Source organism: Oryzias melastigma, linkage group LG3 (assembly GCF_002922805.2).
Source record: "Oryzias melastigma strain HK-1 linkage group LG3, ASM292280v2, whole genome shotgun sequence".
Lineage (NCBI taxonomy): Eukaryota > Metazoa > Chordata > Actinopteri > Beloniformes > Adrianichthyidae > Oryzias > Oryzias melastigma.
In genome coordinates, this window is record NC_050514.1 from 5,810,311 (window position 1) to 5,836,078 (window position 25,768).

Consider the following 25,768-nt stretch of genomic DNA (forward strand, 5'->3'; position numbering starts at 1 on the left):
GGCCGCGGAATAGCTCCACACTGGCTGACCGGTCCACAGCCCCAAAAAGGTTGGGGACCACTGCAGTAAAAGGTATTGTTGAGATAACAAAATACCATTGGAAAAAGCTTGTAGCTGTGATGTGGAAGTTATACTACGGCAAGCCACAAGCTCCATACTGATCCCTCCACTTGTCTACGAATGGATCAGTTTTCATCTTTGCTTTCCTCGTCTAAATTGTACAGCTGGATATCTCCAATATTCTGTTTTTGTAGCACGGTCAGTGTTAGGTAGGGGATTCGAGGGACTGTAAGCCAGAAGGACAGACTGTAAGCAAATGGATGATGGGAAATGGATGGGATTTCTTTACCTCAACAGTCCTGTCCACAGCTCAGAGGTGACCTTCTAATGAACTCCTGCTGCTCTGCAGAAACTTTGTCATAGAGAACCACACCATTTTTTTTTTTTGGCTAAAAATGATATAATCATAATGAAAAGAACTCTGGGAACGATTTTAAAGCAGATCAAGATTGAAGTAGAACTTTAAAGTAATCAGTACATCCGTGCAGGGATTTAGAAAATAGCTGCTTTAGGTGGAACTTTGCACTTACACCTGACAGAAGAAAAGAAAGAAAGTGCAACTTGGTTCCTGCAGCATTGAGAGCTCGTGAGTTAAAGTGCTCTCCTGTACAGCTCGTGCAGCTTGCACCTTTTGTAAGTGCCGACACAAAGAGATTTGACAAGGCTGAAGTGTGGAGATGGACTGTCATCCTTGAGAACTCTCTTTCAGAGCGCAGCTGTGTAAAGAGGCTTTAGTGCTTTGTCACCAAACATGCTGTCAGGTCCAGTACTATTTTGTTAGAACAGAACTTGTATTGATTTCCTTTCTGCCTCGCTGTAGAAATCCAAATTACGATTAAAGGAGTCTATTAACAGACAATGTTGCAGATCAGAGCGAATAATGTTCACGTCGGCCACATCACATAAAGGTTGTTGCCTTGATAAATAGCCTGCTGCAGTTGTTTTGACAGTTTAATAACGTTGAACTTGTTTAGAAGTTTTAACCTGAACTTTATACTCTGCTGATCGTTAAACAGTGCCTCTGTTTCCATGATGAAAACGAAAACAGGCTCAAGAAACCTGATGCCTTACAAGAGAAACGAGGGCTGGGTATCGTCAATAATCTCCAGAATCGATTCGATTCGGCTCACTAGATTCAGATTTTTGGGGATTTTTAGACAAATTTATTTAGAAATACATTAATAATCTATATACATTTTGAAGATATTCATATTAATTTGAAACAGTTCAAACACTGTTAAATTTATAGGTGAAATTATAATGAGATTGTTAATACCATACAGTGTTACATGGTTTCTAAAACAGAGAAGTTTGAAAAATTCATGCCTGTGAGTTTATAAAGATGTTCATTTAGTCAGCAATGTATGTTTACATTGACAGTGTTAGCATTAGCCACCCTATGGGGAATCTCATTATACATTAGCATCAAGCTAGCAGACTTTAGCAAGTATGCGTTGTATCGATCACTACTTTTATGGATTGATTATTGATCTATCAAGCTTAGATAGATTCAGATTGATTAATTAATTTTATCAACCCAGACCTACGAGAAACAGCTCAAATTCATGATGAGTGCATTTGAAGTGTAAAAAAACTTTTAAATGTTCAACTTTAGTAATTAAATAATTTTCATCTTTGTAGTGAAACCTTAATTTTCCAGTTTAACATTAAATACAGAAGCTCAGAGTCCTTCATTATTAATCGAGATTTAGCCCAAATTCATTCTGTCAGGGGAGCTGGAGCCTGACAGAGCTAAAATCGTCATCAGTATTTAGAAAACATTTGTTTAGGTTTGAGTTAAAAATATGTCAGTCTCTTTAGTGTTATATTATCATTAAAAAGTAGAAATCAAGAGGAAATTAGGACATTTCTATAAAGAGAAAGTACAAACAACAAAGTAACAACAAAGTAGGCAGTGAGAGGACAAACTTGCGTGTGTTTTAAAGCCAAGGACAGAGCAGACCGGCCTCCTGTGGAGTGGTAAACACTTTTCCAGATCTGTAACTGCCACTGTGAAGGTTTGGACCCCCTGGGAGCTTCAATCTAGACCTCCAAACACCCAAAGGCATCTGGTCAAACAACTTAATCGACCTGCAGGACTGTGGAGGTATTAGAGCTTTGATGGATGCGATGGGACTAACGAAGTGCCAAAATTCTGATGGTGAGACTTGAAGTAAACATGTGAGGACCTGAAATTGCACCCACTTGATCTGCTGCTTAAGGCTCCCTAGATGAGTCACTACCCATTGACCTTTTCACAGCTAAATGAATACTTGGAGGCAGAGGAGGCGGGAAAAGAAAAAAACTGCTTTGGTTTATTGCAAATTTTCTTCAAATTAAACCTGCACAGCAAGTGGCTGTTTTTTTATAAGTTAAAAGCTGTGCATGATTAAGGACTTAAAGTTATGCATAATTAAGGTCAGAGTCAAGCTGAGTGACAGGTGAACGCCTTCAGCTATCTGCAAAGTTTACCCACAGTTTTCCGAGTCACAGACCCTGATGTGTCTGCTAGATCTGTGGTTTCTATGCCGTGTAGAGTTTGCTTTCTTCATTACAAATTTATGTTAAAGAGGCTTGAGTCACAGGGTAGATTGGCAACAACCAACTAAAGATAGGGGGAAAAAAATCATATTTTAAAGCTTTTTTTTTTAGTTGAAGTTGAGATTAACTTGAGACTCAAAATTCACCCTAAAAAATCAATAAAAAAGCAGAAACTAAACCATCTGAAAAAAACATAAATTAATACAGTTTTTGTTAAAGTCCCACTCTGATCCTCTTTTGATCTATTGTAAGTGTCCCCTGTGGTCTTTAAATTTGGATTTACCGGTAGCCATTTGAAGCCAAAATAAAATGAATAAAAAACTGACTCAGTTTCTTGGACAGAGTTTCTGTAGAGTGGCAGTAGTTCAATAGAAATTTGCATCTCAGTTGTGGGCGGGACTGTTGGCACATAGTAAGCCCACCCCCACTTCCCAATATCCATTGGTTTACACTTTCTCTTGCTAACATTATCAGTGTCACAAAAATCACAAGTAATATTGGAACTATCCAGCTGTACAGTTTTGAGCCATAAGCTGGCTCAGACGAAGAAAACAAAGACGTTCATGGATCTATTTGTCTGAATGAAGTGAAACAGGCTCATTGATTGTAGCTTCTATCACAACTACAAGTTTTTTCAAACAGAATTTTTTCTTTTGTTCCTGATTCACAACAAAATGAATGAAGTAATACTCAGAAATTCAATTTTGAGCTTAATTTTCTTTATCTATGTCCTCGATTACCAGAAAAATGTCACAAAAACGTGAAAAAAACATTTTCAACTAATTGAGTCTTTAATTTAAAAAAATATTAGAAAAAAATATGTTTTTACTTAATTGATACAGGTATCAGTCTTTATATCACAGGATAAATACATTATATTGGTGAGGGTGCTGTACTTATATTCATGAGTGTAACATAACAGACATACGTTTTTAAAAGCATATTTTAAATAGAGTGAAACAATTAGATTTTGTCCTTGCAGCAAACATCAAGATGAGCAAGAAAACTCCATTAAGTCAGAGAGGAGCTTCAGTGCAGGAGGTTGAATACGACAGCGTTTAAAGATCAAGGTGGGAAATGTGACGTGTGGTCAGGTCTGAGGTGTAATCTTCTTCAAAGCAAAAAGGTCGGACTAAGTTAAGCTTTTACAAAGCAACAGTCGTCTTTGTGCTGCAGAATGCTTAACCGCTTCTTTCACTCGTACTTGATTTTAAAAAAAAGGAATTCAGAGTGTGAATCAATGTGGGAAATAAAGGAAATTCTATTAATAATAGGTCTTTATCTTACAACTGCATATTGCTTTGGTTTGTGGATTTGTGCAGCTCTCAAAGAAGAAAACAGGCAACAACCAGTAACACAGAGTTTTAATTAAATACCATGCATATAAAGTTCACCCCATTAGAGGTCTTCTGAAACTATGTGGCTCTCTAGAAAATGTTCAGACTCAGACAGATACCGAGGTTTTTGTAGAATGGCTGACATTTTAACATTGGCTTTATTATTGGGAAAAAACTGACCTACATGTGTCTGCGACGGCTGCTTAAAGCAAAACAAAATAATTAAAGTGTGCATACAAGTGGGCGGCTAACCTATATGAGTGAGTGCAAAATAAGTTATCATAAACATATTAGATTGAGTTTCACCAGCAACAAAAAATGTGACGGTATGATGAATGTTGACCCGCCCACGGGAGATGAGCACTTCAGAGTGGACAGACACGCCCCCACCTGTGAGCAGATTCCAGCCAAGCCGACCTTTTTATAAAATTACAACTTAAACTTTCGTTTCATGTTGTAAAAACAGTTTGTTAAACATTTTTGGGGTTTTCACAGGAAACTTAATCACATTTTTTCCAAATGGAATTTTCTCTTTTTGCATGATTTCATGTCTAGTGTGTGAATATAAAATGGAAAAATGACTAAATAAAGGTAGTGTCTCAGAGGAGAGGTTGTGCTGGTTAAAATGAGACCAAAAATCAAGCAGGTAGTCTTTCAGATTGAATATACAGATGTAAATTCAAAAGTAGACAAAAACTGAGTTTTAGACCCTCTATTCCAAAGGATTAACAATAAATGTTCTAATCGTACAATTTTGCGTTTGATTTCATATTATGATTATTTGCAGACAACAATTGGCTGGCAAATACTGTAACTTAAAAAATTAAAAAGGTGATTAATCGTGATACATTTTTTCCAGACTTGCGATTAATTAGTGAAACACTTCATTTTGTGCTAACTGGAAATGTTTTGTCAAATATTTAAATCAGCTGATCAGAACTATTCAAGAGTGACAATTACGCAGACATAATAGCAAGACAAGAGCCAGCACTTTTTAAACCTTCAATCTGGATGAACTCCAGTAATGCAGAGGGTGAAAGGACAGGCAAAAAAAAAAAACATATATTTTTTTGTAATATAGCTGTCAAACTAAAGCTATGCTGAAAAAAATAAACTTGATTTACTTGAAAGAAGTAATCACCAATGATTTGATAAAAACGAAGCGTCAAATATAAATGATGAATTCCACATTTGTTTGACAGAACTGACATCTGTTCTCACTCCTCAAAAAAAATGATGTTTACCTTAATTAAGTCCATTTCAACTTTATATCAGTGGAAGTTTGACAGATTTTTTCAATCTTCATATGTATTTATTTAAGGCTTCCAGCCAAAAGGAAGACAATCATTTCGTAGAAACTTCTAGCGCGATGAGGCACTCACACATTGGAGTGTGATTAAGTATGTAACAATAGTAGGGAGTAGTTGGGATAAATGTTCATATTTTTTGATTTTCTGCATAATTTGTCTTTTTTCTTCCTTTATTTTTTACCTTTTACATCATCACATTTTATTCTTTTTATCAAAAGTGATTACTTTTTCATGAATGTGCCAAATACAAAGGTGAGGAAGGAATTTGCCTTTGCTGCTGGAGATCCAAAATTCTCCAATAATCAGCTGCTTTCATGTGTATTAAAGGCTTCTATAAGCCTGTCTGAAATGTTATATATCAGATAGACCTTTTTCTTTAAACTTGACTTTCAACACTTAGTTAATTAGGATTTTATTTCCTTTTTTCTATTTCTTGGACTATTTTTCGGTATCTTGTTTAAGTAGAACTTTTAAAATTTGTCAACCATTTTGATCCCACATAGTTTTAGTTCCATTCACCCTTCATACAAAGAATCAGACATGGGAAAAAAAAAAAAAAACATTACGAGAAACACTATGGACAGAATCTCTTTACAGTTTCAATTTTAGTAAAAAAAAAATCCTGGCAGATTTTTCTTTAACTAGTCTGCTCATTGAATAACAGGACTGGCTGCACATTTAATATCAATATTTCTGATTGATTTGGCTGCCTCTCATGTATCATAGAACTTATTTTCACGCTAATCTCATTTGGCCATCTACATAAGTGCAAACCCCCTCCCTCTGCAGTACAATTTTATCCCAGCATGCTTTTTATCTCGGTTGCCTTGACAGAAAGGTTCAGCATTCAAACACACACACTCGAACACTGAAAGCTGCATGTGTCGTGTTTTAGAGAATAATTCACACCTTTTTAAAGAGCAGTTCATTTCTCTTTTACTTTGAACTACAGACATTTAAATGTACTCATGAAAATGTCGTGTCTCCTACCGGTTCCACATGTAGCACTGCATTCAGTCCATGAGCCATGTTTCCAGAAAAACTCAGACCCGGTGTTTGTGTCCTCTGAAACGTTCCGGCTGATGGTGTACTCATAATGCACTCCTGGGTTGGTTTCCTGAAAGAGAAGCTAAGACATAAAAGAGGATTTTTAGGTTTGAGAAATCTGTTTATCTTTCTTATTATACAACAACTAAAGACAGATTTTATTTTCATTTTTTAATTTGGATCTGATGTTAAAACCAAAAGGTGTTTATGCATGTATTTTCCTGCAGGTGGAGTTGCGCATTTTTATGTTAGGCCTTAGTTACACTGCTCTGAAACTCCGGTCCCACTGGCTTTCACGGGCATATCAAGGCTGGAGCACGGAAAAAATTTCATCCCCGTGGTACAGAGGATGCTAACAGTGGACTGGTAGTGCAACGGCCGAGATGTGGCCGCAGAATAGAGGCGCATACACGCGGAAATAATTTTTGAACTGCACAAAAATTGAGACAGAGGGGGATTGGGTGTGGTACCAGTGGTGAAGCCGTAGAACAGCAGTGCAACAGCAGTGCCAGTGCGAGCGGCGGTATACGTGCTTGGACACTGGAATTCTGCGTTCATACATGGCTGTAACACAGCCGTTTCCACGGCCAGCCTGTGTTTGTACCGCTGCTTACAGGGTCTGGAAGGACGCACTTACACGCTTACAGTGCTCTGGCAGTGGAGTTTCAGTGGAATGGACGCTGGCATATCTGAATCACTGCTATTCCACCAACATGCATACAGTTAGCATGTCTAAGCTCGTGTGGCAGATTTTCCAAATTTTTTACCCGTCAAATCCGGGCCTTTATGGGTGGATACAGGCTGTATGGTGGCAAATCTTCATAGAGGACGGATTTGTCCACCGTGGTCAAGATTGTAGACCACTTGGTGAGCCGATAGCACAAAGATGTTCATGCACATTTCTTTTAACAGGCCCGCTGTAAGCAACAGGTCATAGCAAAAAGAAACTCAGGGTCACGCAGGCATGTCGTAAGACATTTATCAACCCCCTAAACCCTGCGTAGTGGGCTACTCAAGTAATAATCATGGTCCTTCTGTGCAGCCTGAATTTTAGAATTTGTTTGGCCAAATCCGGGGCATTTGAAGTGAAACAGGTGTCCAAAACAGTTTTTCAAGGGTAGAGCGACGGGACTTCGAGCTCTAAATCTCTACGCCGGTAGATCTGCACTTTGCGACTTTGAAGTGCTTCTCTTCATGTGGGTGTGCTCTGAATCACAGAATTTTTTGTTTTAATATGACTTTTTAATAAATATTAAAGCAGATGTGGTTTACGTATTTCTGAGTGCTAGCAGCTCCGCGCTTACGTAGACGACCGGTGACTATTAATCATCGAGTCGGAGTAACATTCAAATCTAAAGACACTATTTTTCCATTACTCTCCATTTGGAGGGCTAACGCCGGAGTCACACCGGACGCGAGAGCGCCGCGAGGCGGCGCAGAGCGGAGTGCGCGCCGATTCGCAGCGCTCTATTGGTCACACCAGACGCGATTTTTTTCCGCGACGGTCGACAGGCGCTTCTGCTAGAGCTATTGCTTTTTTTGCCATTATGGTCAATAACCAGGATATCTCCCCGTGTTTCTGCTAAAAGGGGATGATCTCTGCCCCTGTTGACACAGACCCCGCCCCCCAACTCTGCAGTCGGCCCACTTCATTGATCGGTTTGTGCGCGCGTGTGCGTGTCTGTCTGTTTTGTTGTGTGTCTGTGTGCACGCACGCGCTCCCACGTGTTTCCGTCAGTAAATTAATAAACTAAAAATATTACCTGATGTTTCTTCCAAGAAGAACTGCTCCTCTGCCTCTCTCTCGTTCAAACGCAGCCCCATTCCCCGCTCCAGTGTGCCCCCACTGCATTGGGGGCCCCGTCTGCCCTGCTTTTTTTCCTCCCAGAACCCTGCTGCCCAGCACACCCGCTCCAGAGATCTGTGGTGTGCGGGGTGGGGACTCTCGCGCACGCGTGTCTGTGTGTTTTGATTGTATGCATATTTTCATCTCTACAGTCTGTTTAGACACAAAAACATGATCACATTTGTCAATCGCAGCGTTTTATTGTGAAAAATTGGTTCTATTTTGAAAATAAACCGGATTTTCTCATGTATTTCGACGCAACTTCCTGCCAGTATTGACGCGGAGCGCTCGCGTCTCGCGGAAGAAATAGGCCAGACGCCGAAACGTTGCGCTGCACCGCGCGGACCCTCCGCGCCGCTCCGCGCCTGGTGTGACCGACGCCATAGGTTAACATGGGCGCCGAATGGAAGTGCATGCCGTTCCGCGCCGCTTCGCGGTGCTATCGCGTCCTGTGTGACTCCGGCGTAATTGTAGTGGTCGGGGAAAGTGGAAGAATTCAGATTTGTCCTTAATGTATTTGACTGTTAGAAACTTGAGTAGCACGGTATGGACACAAAGATTTTGAACGTGGAGGTCCAAAACACTTCTTTACGGGTGTTTCCATAGACCTTTTACTGAAAGTGGCCTTTTGAATGCAAGTTGGTGTGAATGTAGCATCAGACACACCAGTTTATCCTTAAGATGCAGTCGTTCCTCTCCATGACCCTACGGGCTCAGAAAACCCAAACTGTAACCGTATGGGTCAACCCCCCCAAACGAGTACATGTGACTAAATCTTAGGTGCCTGAAAGGCACAGACTCAGATCCTTGTGTCTCAGTTGTATTCCGCTCAAATTAGATAAAAATATTATTTAAAGAATCTCTGCAGAAATGTTTTACCATTTGTGCCTGCATTTTACTGATAACTGAACCATTGTTTACTGGGAAAAAAAAATACAAAGTCAAAAATTTTGCCTCTGACATGGATGGGATTTTGCTCAAGGCTAGTAGATGAAGCGTGTTCAGAAGGATAGATTCTCCCCTCATGCAGACTTATCTGAACTGCCAAAAGAGAAATGTTTCCACTATGCAACAGGCCCTACAGCACACTTCTTTCATTTCTTCATTAGTGTAAGACTTTTGGTTTGAAGTATTACTTTCACAGGAACAACCTCATCTCACATTAAGATAGACAGACTCTTGATAGACAGACTCCTCACAAGATAAAAAGGATGTAAAAATCAAGGAGGTGTGAATGATTCATGTGTTTTGTCCTGATTTGCTGACACAGAAGAGAAAGTAACAATCCAGGAAGTTTATGTTAAGGTCAGCATGTGAAACAGGGAAAGGTTGAAGAAATTGATCATATGTGATGAGATGAAGCGTTCCTATGTTCTACCTACATAAAAAGGTTAAAAATCACGTCTTTAGGACACTTCAATGTAATCCTGGAAATTTTTGGAAAAAAAGGGATGATCGAAACGTTTTGGTAAATCCAAGCATTAGATACTGTGTTTTCTGCTCTTTAATCCATATTTAAAATGATTTTTTTTAAGTTCTCAGTCTCAACTGTTTTCCTCACCAGTATTAGTCTGATTTATTTACGTGTTGCAACAGGGTTGAGGGTTACAAATATTGCGAATATTCTAACTTGGCTAACGTGTAGCCTGTCAAGCTACGTTCACACCAGCCACTGCAACCTGCGTTCAAGTGACTGCTTTCAATGAAAAGTCTTCAGAAAAGTTTACAGCATTCCCCCTGTTATTCACGGGGGTTAGAGACAGGAGACATCTGCAAATCCACAGATTCAGCAAATAAAGAGAATATGGAAAAAAACAGATCATTCATTGATGGTGCGGAAAATATAGTACAGAAGTATGACATTTTTTTTTTATTATTTGATACGGTTCCACAAAAAAGTGCAAAAGTTAAGAAGCATACTTTCATTAAACTTCAATGTGAAAACATAAAATGTGAATTTGCTCAACATTGCATTGCAGCAGAGACTCTAGAACCAAAAGCATTTGAGTAAGCATGAAGCCAGAGTTCTTAGCTACTCTTAACGTGCCTCATCATACCTGAATCCACAACGGCTCCAGCGTGGGCCCGGGGGAGGTAAGGTTTTCCATGGGTCCCGTCCTCTCATAGAGGAAGGTCGCCCCCGCAGCTTTGTACTCCCCGTTCCACTGAATGGTCCAACCGCCGTTTAGAAAATACCTGCTGGGGTTGTCTCCTCGCAACGCCAAGAAATTCCCAGCTTCAGCCACCTCCTTGATCAGGATGTTTCGGGCCCCTTCTGGTATCAAGCCAATGTCTACATAACCTAAAGGACATCAAGTACAGAGGCTTGAAACTAAATCCTGATAAAACAGTAAGGCCTTAGTCACAACTGCTCCCGTGGGTGAACACAGGCTGTCTGTGGGTAAAGTATGAATAAATGGGAAGAGCTATGTGAGCCGGTATGGCAAAAAGGGTTCATGCACATTGGGTATACTGCGGGTTTCAGGTTCTACAAATTTTTCGTACCCTGTGCATACAACTTTTGCTTAGTGTCAGTAAAAAGCTAGTATGCACACCTCACTAATGGGGTGTGCATTAGGCCACCCAAACATCATACATGAGTTTAACTTTCATTGTGCTTGCGAATATCTCATGATACTCTTAAAACATGACAATGGTATGTTCCATTTTCATGACGTCCATTAAGGTGGCTGCAGGAGCCATAAGGGAACCTCAAGACACACCTGCTCTCCCCTTTAAGATGCACTGCATCGTCTACAACCCTCCACGGGCACAGACAACCTCAAACCCCCAACCAACCCCCACATGTGTGCACTGACTAAGGATTAGAAAGTGAGTATAACTTTACCAACAAATCTGTGAAGGTGAAATATGACAAACACTTTAGATTTCTTGAAAACAAGGATTTTGTTAAATGTAATAAGTTTTGCTTCCTTTCATGTAAAACAATCTCCCACGTCCCTAAAGAATCCCTGTTATTTTTTTGTGCTTCACACTTTCAATTAATTACTGTCAATCAACACCACCTACTAAGGTTTTTTTTAATTCATAAAACAGTTTTGTTTTTCTTTTTTTGCAAAGACAAGTGAGAAGACTAACAGCTGTCCTTTTGGGATTTGAGATTCAGTGGAAAGAACTTGGTCTTTGAAATATTCATATTTTCTATATAATGTGAATTACACATGTAATTATTTTAGTTTTTTAAAGACACATAAAGTATTTAGCCCATACTTAACAAACAGCGCTTTAACACCAGCAAAAATAACAACCTGATGGATGGCTCTTTTGCACCATTTTTATTGTTATTATTGGTTTTGATTAGAGCTGGATATCACCAATAATTTCGAGAATTGATTCGATTTGATTCACCGGAGTCTGGATCAATTCAATTCTGACTTTTTTTCTTTTCTTTTGATTCAATTCAATTTTGAGTTAACATGGTTTACACATTTAGACACATTTGTTAATAAATATATTAGTAATCATTATATGTTTTGATTGTTCTATTATTCTGATACAATTCACATATTGTAAATTGCATTAGTGAAATTATAATGAGATTGTTAATAGCATACAGTGTTACATGGTTTCTAAAACGGAGAAGCTCCAACAGTTGTTCTGCCTCTCCTGAAGGGTGTTTCAGTTTGGCCAATAGGTGGCGATTGCGCTATAGCATTACACCTTATTCCATAAGAAGAAGAAAGTATGAGCCAAAAAACTGTACTTTAGACCAGAAATGGTTACTTTAAAAATAATGTTTCCTTAAAAGAGTTTGGAAAATTCTTACCTGTGAGTTTATAAAGATGATTAGTCAGCAAAGAATGTTTAGGTTGACGGAGAATTAGCATTAGCCGTTCAATGGGAAATCCCTTTGTGCGTTAGCTAAAACAGACATTTTTTTGGCTTGGATTTGTGACAACAAATGTGCTGTAGAACATACCCAGTCCTTCTTTCTCCTCAAAGGTTCTCCTCACAGTTGTGCAGGTGGAGCCGTTTCCATTACACACGCCACATAGATCCTCCACCGCATTGGAGTTTATTACAAAATCACACCCAATTGTCTGTAACACACATGCACAGAGAAAGTTAAACAACTGTTTCTCATACATCTTCTGTGTTAACAGTTACAGAGGGATCTTGCATTTTTTTACTTGACTATAAGATCAAAGTACTTAGAAACCAAGTAAGTGGGAAACCTTTAAACATTCACTGCTTAGTAACTTTGCTGCTCTCCAAGAACACTTTGTCATCTTTTAAGACTATGAAACCTCAAAGTAATGTTAACAGACACGTACTTGAGTTCACATATAAACTCTGTATTTCTCTTTTACAATAAACACTCAGAATCAATCAGAAGTAAATCAAAAGTTTCTGAAAAGCCTTCGTCTGATCATTTAAGAACTTAATCTTGTCTTCACTGGCTTCCTGTTGACGCACAAACAAATGAAAATAGATCCGATGAAAATTTAACCAAGCATCATTTTCAAAATTGCAAACTGCAGCTGAGTATTAAAACCACCATGATATGCAAGAATAAAATCATAGAATTATGAGAAATGAGTAAAAAAAATTCACAAGAATGAACTTGTAAAATTAGGAGAAAAAGTTGTAATTTTACAAAGAACAACCGTGCTTTTTTGTGTAAGTCTCCATCCACATTACACACACACTAAAACTTTAATGCTGCATTTTATGCTGATGCCATACAAGGTTTTAGTTTATCATGGGAATCTATTTGCCATATTGTATTTGGACCTAACCTGTCATCAGTGTAAATGGCGCACTGCCAGAAATCAACTCTTTATGGGTCAAGATTATTCTTTTGAAGAGACCCAGTTTCTAGTAAATTCCTTTCAAAACCCTGATAATAGTAATAAGTCAATGTTGAGTGACTAAAAGACTTAATATGTCCTAATTTAATTAAACCAAGGCGAAAAGATTGGCTTACAATACGCTCTATGTTTCTAATACTTAAACAATGATATTCTTTTTTGTTGTTGTTGTTTATACTTTTCTTGGTAAAAAAGATTTTGGCTCAAAAGTGGATGACTTTAATTTGGAAATTCTCAACTCATAACTTATGCAATTTTAACTTTGTCATTGTTAAAAATATAGAGATTTTACTAATGTTTCTACAATTTTATTCTAATAATCATCCATTTTTGTCAAAATCAAAACTTTTTTTCTCATAATATTACAATTTTATTCTTGTGAAATTATGATTTTTTTCCCATAATTATAAAATATTATTCTCGTAGAAATACAGCTTTTTGGCAATACGGTACATATCCCGATACGTGTATCACGATACGATATGTATCACGATATGTCCCATGACTGTACAGAACAATTTTTCAGTACCCATTTCAAGTAACATCTAAGTAGTAAATGTCTCATAACAGCCAAAACCGGATCATTTAACACGAGCTGGTTCTCGTGAGATCTTGCTGCTTTGGCCGCGGTGTAGAGCTGTTCAAAGAGGCTCAGTGGGCTATGCTGCCACCTAGCAGTCAGGGGTTAAAGTTGAAAACAAGACGTTGAAAGACTCTCATAAATAATTCATTCAATATTGTCTTGTCAGCATTTTAAATCACAACAAAATATTGTGATATATAGACAAATCGATTTTTCCCTATACTCCTAATAATTATACAACTTATTTATCTTTTATAGCTATTTTTTTTAATAATGGGCCAACTTTGTTGAAGCAGATTGCAGCCTTTTTTATATTTTTCTTCCAAAATGAATCAAAAGCCTGTGGTTAGACTGTAGATACTGCAACTAAATTCTAGAATAGGGGGATGAAAGACATCTTCTTTTAAACAAAAATCTCATAAATCATGGATCTCTTTAGCTGATGTAAATATCGACAGCTGGGGGAGATCCCATCATGAACAGGGCACCTGTGGTAAGTTACTCACTTTATCTTTAGCATGAACTGTACTGAACAGCCAATTTTTCTGTAAACTATTTGATTCTCGCATATTTTTTTATTCTTGGACATTTTTCATCTGCTTAATATTCTATTTTTTGTCTGTATTGACTGCTCACTTTAAAATGAGCTGCTCTGAATTTCAAAATAACGTGCTTAATGATAATAAGGACTTGTATTCTATTTTCTATTCTTGATTTAACTTGTACAAAGTTGACAACTGCAGCTTATAGATTTAAGCTAAATTTAAATAAGATAAATGTAGTGAGGAAGTGTGTTAACTCATGACACTTCGATACAAAGATGGGGGAATTGCTGCATTGTTTTAAAGTGATCCACTGCAATGGTTTGTCAGGTTTTCTGACAGTCTTTGACGTATGTCTTGTCTCTCACTTTAAGGTCCACTGAAGTTTCAGACAGACACCTCGAGTTTTCTTGTTCAGACAAAAAACTGACCTGTGAATGATTCTTGCATAAAAGACTTCAGAACTGCAAGAATGAACCTTTCTGTCTGAACAAAAGGGTTTTCTCCTTTGTGTGGTCCAAAAGAGAAAACCCAATAAAGAATCAATTTTAAATCATCTGGTGATGGCTGGTATCCAAAGAAAACATCACCAAGCCTGTAAAAAGTACAACGTCAGAGCACTTTAAAAAATTACTGCACAGCCTGGCTACAGCGGAGGCAAATTTAGAAAATGAGGGATGGCTATCACATTTGCATACTGTTGTGAGGTCATTCCACTTGGATTTAGTGGCTTTTATTTTCTGTAAAATACCTAAAAAGTACATTTAGTGTGGTAAAATAAATAAAACATATTATTCAATTAAAGGCCCAATCATACACGAAGGGCTAGAAAGTGCAAACAAAATCAATTGGAGCTTGCCACATGTTGACTTTTAACACACAAAGCTGGAGATGTACTAGAGGAACACTCAGGCCTGATACAAATGTCACAAAATGTCATGAAGTCAGAGTCCTCTTTGTGTGGCTGCTGTCCACCCAGAAAACAAACACTTTCTGTATTAGTGACTGACATTTTACCCCGAGGTGATAGCAGCTTGCTTGATCATTCATTTATCTAAAATGATAGCTGCCCCCCCAACCCCAATGTTTTCCTATCAGCGTACTCATTGTCATGCAGAATGTCAAATGTTCAACACTCATCTGAAGAGAAAACGCGCTGAAGGTTATTTTTCAGAGATGCAAGAGATGGCAGCAAAAGATGGAGCAGCGAGGAGATACCTGACAGACGCCGTCGATGCACACGTCTCTGCTTTTGTTTCCCTCATAGCATGGAGTGCCATCAGCGACAGCATCTCGCATTTTTTCAGAAAAGTGTTCATTCGCTGGACAGCAGTGCAGTTCACAGGGGTTAACTGAAAAAAAAAACAAGTTAGAAATGTCAATGACAGAAATAAACAAGGAGATGCAGAGGCTGAATTCAGGTCACCTTTGTTGATGACTGCCTCCCACTTGTAGAATTTGCCCTTGTAGGGGAGGGCGTTGAAGTGACTGCACTGCATGTCTCTGAAGGTGGGAACACCCTGAGGGCATGGCGCAGCGTTGCAGATCTTGTGCCTCCGTCTCTCTCCAAGACAATACTTCCCTCTGTGCTTGGGGCTGCAGAAAAGGCAAGGATTTCATTTAAATATATGTTACAACCACCCACGGGTAGGAAATGTGCATGGGGAGAATCTGATGGGGCCAGTAAAAACATGACTGTGGCACAATGAGCGCTCCTGCTTCTTGTAGTAGCTCTCATACATTTTTTCCCTTTTGACACTTTTTTAAATTTTACCACATATTTATCCAAACTTATGAACAAACTAATAATAGAAAACATGTTACAATACAAAAATCATTTTTAAAATGAAAAACACACCAACATCTATATCTATGTCTATCTATATATACATTTTTACACACAAATATATATATATATATATATATAAAAATATAAGGGCCGTGCATGTTACCGCATGTAATTAACAAATTATGATTAACACGTTAATATTTATTAATTAATCGCACCACTCTTTCCCTAAGTGGTGCAGTCACCATTAAAACATTTCATTGGGTTCTTTTCCCACTGATACCATTGTTATTTACAGGAGAAATAAATACCCTGTCTGTTTTTAGTTATTTTTTTGGTTTAGATCACTTTTTCACAAAAAGCGAACAATTTGATCCATGGTCCGGCGCGTTGTCATGTAAATTTCCCTTTGTGATTATTCGCAGATAAGTGGTCAGCAAATACTGTAAATAAAAAAAAAAATAATTGCAATTATTTTTCCCCAGGTTTGCAATATATATATAGATATATCTATATCTATATATATATAGATATATATATCTCAAATGTCTATGTACACATATATATTAGGGCTGGGAATCGATAAAAAAAAAAAACAAATTAATTGTGAGACTGGAAAAAATTTGTCGTGATTAATCAACATCAGTATTATTATTATTATTTATTTTTTTGTTACAGTATTTGCCAGCCACTTATCTGAAAATAATCATAATTTGAAATCACACACAAATTTGTACATTTAGAACATCTATTTTTATTACTTTGGAACCTAAGGTCTAAAACTCAGTTTTTGTCTACTTTTGAATTTACCTCTATTTTCATTTTGAAAGACTACCTGCTTGCTTATTTGGTATCATTTTAACCAGCAGAACCTCTCTTATGTGACAGTAACTTTAATTAGTCATTTTTCCGTGTTGTATTCACACACTAGACATAAAATTTTGCAAAAACAAACAGTTCTGTCTGGAAAAATGTGATTTATCTCCTAAGACCACTGCGGTTTATTTTACATTTTTCTTGGTATTCTGTTTTTCTTTTCTTTTTTTTTCCACCTACCAAAGCATGTGTGTTGCTCTGCATAAACAGCTATCAGATCGATGTTTATATCCTGCTTATTTATTAAAATAAAAGATCGCTTTTGTCCAGAAACCACAAATAAATGCTATATTATCTTTTGAATTTAATGAAATATCAAGTTTAAGTTTATTTTAGAAAGTTTTATTATGCTGATCTTACAGCTGCACGGCAGGACAGCTGAGGGAGTGTATAAATATGAATGCGTTAATTCATTCTTTCAATCTGATTAATTGTGTGTTAGGGTGTTAACTTTAAATATATATGAAGGTGTTGGTTTTGTAGGAGAAAAAGTTTGTCAGGTTTTGAATGGAAGACAGGCGGGACATCAGCTCCCAGCATTAACCGGCATTTTCTCATACCGGCATGTCCGGTTAATGCAACTCGCCAAAATAGGAGCAAGGATTTCAAAATATAAGTCTCTGATAAAACATGCGTAACAAATGTGCCTGCAAGGTAGAACATTTTAATTTAATATAGAATACTTAATTATTATCATCACTAATTGATTATTTTTTATTTCCATTTTTATTTATGTATTGGATTTTAGGAAATAGAACCCATGAAAACAGGATTTCAAAAGAATGTGAATACTGTGGAGAAATCCCCATTTACTTCTCAGTTTGACATACAAAGCTAATAATGTCCTGCAGCTTTAACATTTTGTCAAATATTTGCATAAAAGGGAAAAAGGAAACTTTTTATTAACATTTAAAATAACATGAGAAGCAAAAACAAACAACTGAGAAATAGAATTAGGATTTAATCACCTAAAACAAAGACATACTGCTGCCATGTCTTTGCTTATACTGTTACGCTTAAATATACATTTTACTGACATGACAGATCATAAATATCGTAAAAATAAAACAAGTGACTTCTGAAAAAGGGAAAGTCAAAGCAGTTTGGAAAAATGACTTCAGTCAGTTCAGCAGAGCTTATGAGCGCACCGCAATAAATAAAAGCTTTGGTTTCATCCAGACGCCTTTATCTGGATTTGTGTTCACAGCTGTGTCTTCCTTTCTAATATGTTTGAGAACACAAACACGGAAACTATAAACCGCAGCGTTTTGCTTTCTTCTAACATCGTTTGAACCCTTTTTTCCTCTGTCTACTAATTTTCTTGGTTTCAGTCATTTTCTATGGATTAATAACTCTGAGGTGTGTTTGCGTGAAGCTGAGCGCATTCTGCTGCAAAGTGTTAGAAGAAAACTAAAGCGAGGCTTTGGGCACTAAAAAAAGCTGTACCAACTTTCATGCATCTTTGCCCAAGTATGATCTTTTTTGTGGGTAGGTGTGTGCTTTGGAATTCAAATTGAGCATATTAGGTAAACAGCAAAAATAATTTGAAATGTTGAACTCATGTACTATAAAAATTTTTCACTTACTTCTGTCTAATGTGCACAAGAAGTTCTATTTTTTGTATCGTAATAAGTGAGACTAATAAGCAGTTACATTCAAGTTTTGTAGAAAACTAAAATGAATCTTAAGAATAATCCAGAGTTTTAACACCACACATATGTTGAAGTTTATAAGAACATCTGAAGCTGTCACTCATTGGTTGAGGCTCCCTTTGCATGAATTACCGCCGCAATGCGCCGTGGAGATGCTCAGCTTGTGACTGCGTAGGTGTTGTGGCAGAACAGGTGGTTCAGATAGAGGGTTTCAGCTGTAGATCCACACTTGGTTTTATCTGTCATTTCTTGTTTGACAAAGTATTTTTTACTGAATTTACATCAGTTGTGACCAATAAGTCAAAGAAAAGCTGTTGTTATTTAAAGACCCACTCAGATGAGAATCGTGTTTGACATATACTCATTTGAAAAAAAAGAAAAAGAGGAAGATTTGAAAAAAAAAGTACTTAAAGAGGAAACGAGTGAAAAATTTGACAAATTTTTTAAAATACAGTGTGAAGTTCACAACCTCATAAATACGTAATTCTGGGGACACTGTTGGTTCAAAGCTGGATAAATCCAAAGTGATGTGGTGTTTTAAGACTGTCCCTCAGTCTGTCCACAGCTGCTGTTGTTCAATGCAGAAATAGCTGCAGAATTTTATCACTGAGGAAGATTTTATTATCAGGTCAATATCAGCTTTGACCTCATTTGATTCCAAGTGTTTAATTCATGTGTTTGATGTCAAAATTCACTTGAAAAAATGCTTGTTTGTGTGTGTTGTTAAGGCCCCACTCAGATTAAAAAATAGTGTTTTTAACACATTCTTCATTCAAATTGTTGGGACTCAAGCACATCAAAAATGAGATTGGAAAAAGCTTGCAGGTTTCACGTAGAACCAACAAAAAGCCACAAACTCCACACTCTGCTCCATTCTGATGCATCTACTTAAAGACAAATACATCCATGTTCCTTACAGTGTGTTCACAAACACTCGGTAAAATGAAAGGTTGTGAACCATCAGTGTAAGACCAGGGATGCTGCACCGTGTACACCTTTGTTTTCCTGGTCTGAGGTGACATCTGGCTCAAAACTGTATGGCTGGATATCTCCAATATTGCTCGCCATTTTTGTTTCACCAGTAATATTAGGTTAAGGATGTGAAGAGCTGTAAGCAGGAAAGAGAGTTAACAGACGGGTGATGGGAAATAGGGGTGAGCTTACTGTGCTACAATGGTCCCACCCACAGAGGTGGATTTCCTAAGATCTACTGATACTTTGCAGAAACTAGGATGTGACAGTTTTTTAAATTATCATCACTAAACTGAATGAAATAATGTTTTTGATTTGATTCAGAACCGATCCAAAAGGCTACCATTCATGTTTATTGTTAAGCTCTATGACGTGACCTATGTAGTAATAGTACATCAGAATTATGGGTAAAATTAATAGTACAAATATGAACAGTTAGAAGCAGGAAGATTTATCTAGTCACAGTATTTGTTTCAATTTAATACACTCGATGCACCTCTTCTCTGCTTTCTGGTTTTATCATGAAAAAAATGAAATTGACAAAAATAACACAAAAACTTTTTTGATAATTTCAAATCAAATTAGTGGGGTTAATGTGTTTTTTGCTCAAAAGGGAACACATATACACATACACTGCTTACTGGATGAGCATTTTTACAAGAAGTAAAAGTTTTTATTTAGACACTGTTGTTGTGTAAAATTACAAAATTCAAAGACCTGAATCAGGTGTTAGCCATTGATTTTGTAGCGACAATTCAAGCTTTTTACACCCTCTGTGATCAACTGTGGGCTGCCAGCTGCTGCAAACACAGAGAGAGCGGTGTGCTCAGCATGCAGAGTGCTGTCTGCACTACAGGCTGGAGCAGCGTGCCGACCGGACTGTGCCGCTTACTTCAGTAAACGGAGCACATCAGTCAAAAGCATGTAGAGATTGATGTTATCAAAGAAACCTAAATGTTCTGCTGCTACATTTAAAAACAAAAGCATGCATAGTTGGAAAAATATTGGCACATTCTTAATCTCAAAATGGGAAATTAACTTTTAAGGATTAGATTGTTACCAGTAACATATTTCTTCTGTGATAATCCGCAATAATGGATAGTATTTAACAGTTAAAAACATCTCAGTTTGCATATTTATACTTATATACTTATTTATACTTATATACTTATATATTTATACTTATATTATATATATATTTATACTTATATAACTCAGAATAAAATGGCGATTGAAAGTATTTTTACATGTACCTATTCAGTGACTTCAGATGAAAATGGTTAAATGTTGTGTATTCTTCTTCTTCAAAACCGAATAATCTAAGACAAACAAAGCAACACATAAACTTACACTGGATTATCACACTCTCTTCCAGCACTCTGTACTCCGGCTCCACACGTCCTTGTGCACGCTGACCACTCGCTCCACGACGCCCAGCCACCATCTATGCTCCCAGGCTGGTATCCAACTGCAACACACTGCCCACCTATACACCACTGAGACAAGCACATCACTGCTTATGTCACTGATAAAAAAATAAAAATAAATCCTACACACCACACTTTAGATGTCCTATTTTACAATATTTTTCATTACATTTGAAATATTACATTTTTCTTTCAGGATAACTTTATTTTTTTGAGTAGTAGTCCTGATTTTGTGCTGCCTAGGGACTGGAAGCCTGGACAGCGACCCTGCTAGCTCTGCTGACTCCTGGGCAGCAGCACTTCCTTGCTTTGTCGGACTCTGGGCAGCGGAACTCGCTACGCTGTCCACCGGGCGACTGGCTAGCATAGCCACTTAAGCTAATGTGGGCAAACACAGCTGGGGCCACCACGGAAACTGCAGACAAACCCAATTGGGGCCCACATTCTCTGCCCACTTTGAAACTATATTACCTCCATATAGAAACGTCTCACCAAAGGATGACAAATATAACGTTTTACAGCCTCTTCAAACTAAAATAAAAGATCTATACTTGGTGAGAACCCATTGAGAATGAATTACAGGACTAAATATCATGATATATTGCAATATTGATATTTCAGCACACCCCTAGTACTAAATATGAACATGCACATATTCAGGGTATGTTGAAATTCCTTCACTACTCACTATAGGGCACTATATAGTTTTGGCTATAAGGATATAGCCTCAGTCTGTTGTTGTTGTCTATGATATATGATGTAAGTTTAGTCTTTCAAGATAAAAAGTCCGTATTTTGTTACATACATTTCTCCCAAAAGTGAGACTTAACTTTTTTTTTTTCTCTTTTATTCTGCATTTTTTTGGCATCTGCAAATTACAGTCCAAAAAAAAAATGCAGCATTTTATGCAATAAGCCTACTTAAAAATGTTTTGTTTATTTCTTTTTGCAAAGAAAATGTGTTCTTTTCTTCATGAGGAGACTTGCAACACTGCCAGAAGCTGTAGGGAGACGTTGACCTTTGCTGGAAAAAAACAGTACAGACGGGATCTTGTGAGATGGGATGTAGGATTTCAAGCTTTGAGACACAGGTGCTCCTTAGCTCATTTGTTTGCCTAATTGTTAAAAACGAGAATTGTGAAGTTAGATTATGAGCGGCTTATTTAGCAAAAGTGACCTTCTCCTGCTAATCCAGCCTAATGAGATAGTTATCCTGAGAAAAACAAGCCTTTCAACATGACTCTGTTTCATAGTAGAATTCAGCTGTCATATTAATTATTGCCATCATTTTGCCTGACTGCTGCTTAATCTGTATGCATTATCAGATGTTTCTTACAAAATGACACAGTTCACTGAATTGAGAAATTGTTTTCTTCTTTTGTTTTTTCATAAAAGTGACAAAAAAGACAAAAAAAAAAGATGAACAGCTTCGAAAGTATTTCCCGTCACAGCCAACTCACTTTCTGCTCTCCACAGCTCGTTCCGTCCACAGCTCCGTCCAGCTTTGAATGGCAGGTGTTTCCCACGGTGCACCACAGAGTGCTGCAGATATTCTGCTGAAGTACAAAGTGGTTAATTTTTCAACTTGTTCAACACAGTTCTGTTTAGTGAATTACAGAATACAAGACTTGAGAAAGTCAGTGGCACTCCTGAACTCCTATAGAGGGAAAAAATTGGAATAGAGTGAAGGGAGGTGGTCTTACACCCCCAGGATCTTATCTAAACAATCTCCAGGCCTGCTTTTTTATAAGGGCTGGTAAAAGGCTGAGGGTACCAGCATTCCTACAATGTCCATAACTCTGTCAACCTTGTTTTTGACAAGGGAAATATGAAACCAACCATCATGAAGGATTTACATCACATTTGTTTTGCCCTTAAAGCTTAAAAAAACCCATAATTCCTTTAAAGGCCCTCTCCTCCAGATGTTGTGGTGAAATCTTACTTGATAAACTGACCACTGTGGAGCAAAACTCCCATCCACATGAAATCTCAGAAATTACACAGGAAAAAAAGACCCTGACGAAACAAGTAAAAGATGTTTACTCATTCGAAGGATTTTTGTAAATAAGCAAAAAATCTGCTAAAGGGGGTTAGAAAAATGGGTATTACCAAGAATTCTTATTTTGAGAAAAAAAATCATTTTGTGTTTTTCAACCAGTGTGATGTGTTACACTAGAGTGCAGCCTCAGGTTTCACACTTTGCATTTAGGCGTTATACTTTTCTCCTTGTGTTAATTGGATTTCTATTCAAGACACTTTAATAAGAATGACTGTACCGCAATTTTCCTTCATCTTTGGCCAAATGCTTTCATTTTGGAAAAAGTTCAACCCCTTAAAGTTCCACTCTGACCATCTTTTAATCTTTTGTAAAAGTAGTCTTAATTACATTCATGCTGTTTTTACCCAAAAACCTGTGTTGTTTTTTAAGGACAAACCTTCTGCAGAGCGGCAGAAGTTCATTAGAAATTGTCCTCTGAGTTGTGGGCATGACCGTTGGCACAGAGTACTGTCCATCATCCATTTGTTTATGTGCTCTTCTACAAGCTTACAGCCACTCAAAACCCCAAACTAACATTACCAGCACAACAAAAATGGAGAGCAATATTGGAGCCATCCAGCTTAGGGGTGTAGGGAAAAATCAATTTGGCGATATATCGTAATATTATGTGTGGTGATACTTTTATCAATTTATAATGCTGGCATTACGATATTTAATTAACTAAACATGAGCTTCTTTCAGGGTCTTTTTTTTGTTTTCCTTTGCTAATCGTCTTTGTGCTAACAGTCTTCGTGTAGCCTTTAGCTTTAGTTTAGGTTTAGACTGATGCAGCAGTGGAACAGGCAGGGATTTGCTGCTGGTCTGCAGCTGCAACAGAACGTGTAATAAAAGTGATGATCTGAAGACAGCGCTACATACTGACGCTAGCATGCTACGATATTAGCCGCTAATGCTAATGAGCTGTTCCTGTCTATGTAAACACACGCAGGATCAGTTCAAAGTCAGGCAATGTTTTGATTCATAATTAATTCATAGGACATTTATAAAAACTGTATTTTATAAATGTAATACTAGACATGAATCCACGTTGTACTATTAGAAGTCTCTTTGTGACATCACAGAGCTGGTGTTGAGCTGAAAACACAATATTTTTAAAATAACACTCATGTAAATTTCTTGGTAAAATAATGTAATAATTTGTTAAATTAAAAAAATTGTTTAGATTTTTTGTGACTTCAAACTTGAAGCATCAAACCACACAGCAAAATCAGTTTGATGGCTGTTGTCACCACAATTGCTCTGCAGAATTATTTATCTTTATAGGATGCTTTAGATAGCGGTAGCTCAACAAAACACCTGCTATAATGTTCTACAAACATTTTTACAGCTTCTATTTAGTTGCACTTTGTCTTTGAGCCAATTTAGTTGTTAAAAAATATTCAGCCAGTTGTAATTTTTGTTAAAGGAAGTAAAAATAGGGAGGGAAAAAAATCTATTAAAATCAAATTTGTAAAGAAAAAAATTGTAGATTTTGGCCATATGGCCTTGCTCTAATTGTGATACGTATTGTATTGTAACACACGTATCGGGATACACGTATCGTATCGTCAGACTCATGCCAATACACACCCCGAATCCAGCTGTACAGTTTTGAGCCAGATACCAGCTCAGACGAGGAAAACAAAGACATACATAATCTAGTCGTCTGCAAGTGGATGTATCAGAACTAAGCAGAACAGGGAGCTTGTGCCTGCCGACTATATCTACTATGTCACAACTACAAGATCTTAAAGGTTTCTCCTGTTTTACATTTCCAGCTACAGGTATACCTTATGATTTTTGTCATGAAAAAGTGTATCTTTGGTAAAAGAAAAGTTTCAAAAACACTTCACTAAGACATGTTTTCTCAAACTTGCTATTGAAAAACAAATTTTTCTGCAAGACAGAAAGATTCAGTTTATGCACTATAAAACTATTTCCTTATTCACAGATTAACCTATGTGTCACTGAGAGGTTTTAAGTTAGTTAGTGCCCCCTCAAGACAAGTTTTTAAATTTCAAAATAATTGTTTTTATTCTTTCTAGAAAAATATAAAAATGTGAAAAACAAATGAACAAAAAAATGCATAATAACTTTTAATTGAAGCTGATAAGAGCTCTTCCATTTATGAAAATGACTACAATTATGCTCAAGAAAAGATATTAGTCTTTAATGTATTTGTGTGACTACCAAAGAATGGAGCAACCTTGTTTTTACACATTTTATTAAAAAAATAAAGTCACTTTTTAAGTGCTATCTCTGCAGATACTTTTTTTTAGGTACTCACAGCTCTGGCTTTCATTAAGTCCAGGTCTTTCAATGAGGGACTTTCTTCAACATCTCTTTATTTGCAGTGTTTTGCTTTTTCTCATCAGGGCTTGAAGAAAGTGAATGTGATATTGACAGATGAAGCGTACTGACACTCACAAAGCCCTCATTGTACTTCACCTCTCACAAAATCATCTCTTCATAAAGAAATGATCAGCTTACAGAAAGGATCGATTTTCACATTCAGGACAAAAAGCATCACACCTTTTATCTTTTGTGAAGAAAGTACCTCTGTCTTCCTCGTTTTTGTTTCCCAACTCTGTAGAATGGTAAGGAGTCCTGCTCAGTATTAAAAATCCAATTCATATCTGTAACCCTTGATTAGATATAAAAGTGCAAAGAACTGAGAAGACACTCATTCAAAGAAGAAATTATACATTTGAAAAAAAAGTAATATATCATTTTTTTTGGCACTGAAAAAGTCTGGATTTTGTTTCTTTATCTATCAATATTTTAAATGACAGTCGATTTATAATCCACAGCGCCTCATATTTGGATTAATTCGGTCTAGGTTGAGTTCATTGATGAGTTACATGACACCATCATAATAAGAGTCGCAACAAGTTGCAAACAAGGTTTGGTGTTTTGT

At 37.1% G+C, this 25,768-nt stretch overlaps 1 protein-coding gene across 2 annotated transcripts in view; it reads right to left on the reverse strand.

The window, feature by feature from the left end:
* The window catches only part of LOC112160673 (A disintegrin and metalloproteinase with thrombospondin motifs 7), a 177,891-nt gene that overhangs the window by 49,714 nt on the left and 102,409 nt on the right, over positions 1–25,768 (reverse strand). The window contains exons 10-16 of one of the 2 annotated variants that reach the window (XM_024295388.2): positions 22,274–22,366; positions 20,738–20,883; positions 15,525–15,694; positions 15,317–15,450; positions 12,082–12,202; positions 10,199–10,443; positions 6,239–6,377 (exon numbers count right to left, since the gene is read on the reverse strand). In XM_024295388.2, coding sequence (XP_024151156.1) covers positions 6,239–6,377; positions 10,199–10,443; positions 12,082–12,202; positions 15,317–15,450; positions 15,525–15,694; positions 20,738–20,883; positions 22,274–22,366 — 1,048 coding nt within the window. Of the gene's footprint in view, positions 1–6,238; positions 6,378–10,198; positions 10,444–12,081; positions 12,203–15,316; positions 15,451–15,524; positions 15,695–20,737; positions 20,884–22,273; positions 22,370–25,768 lie in introns of both variants that reach the window. The other variant, XM_024295387.2, reaches the window with a different exon arrangement.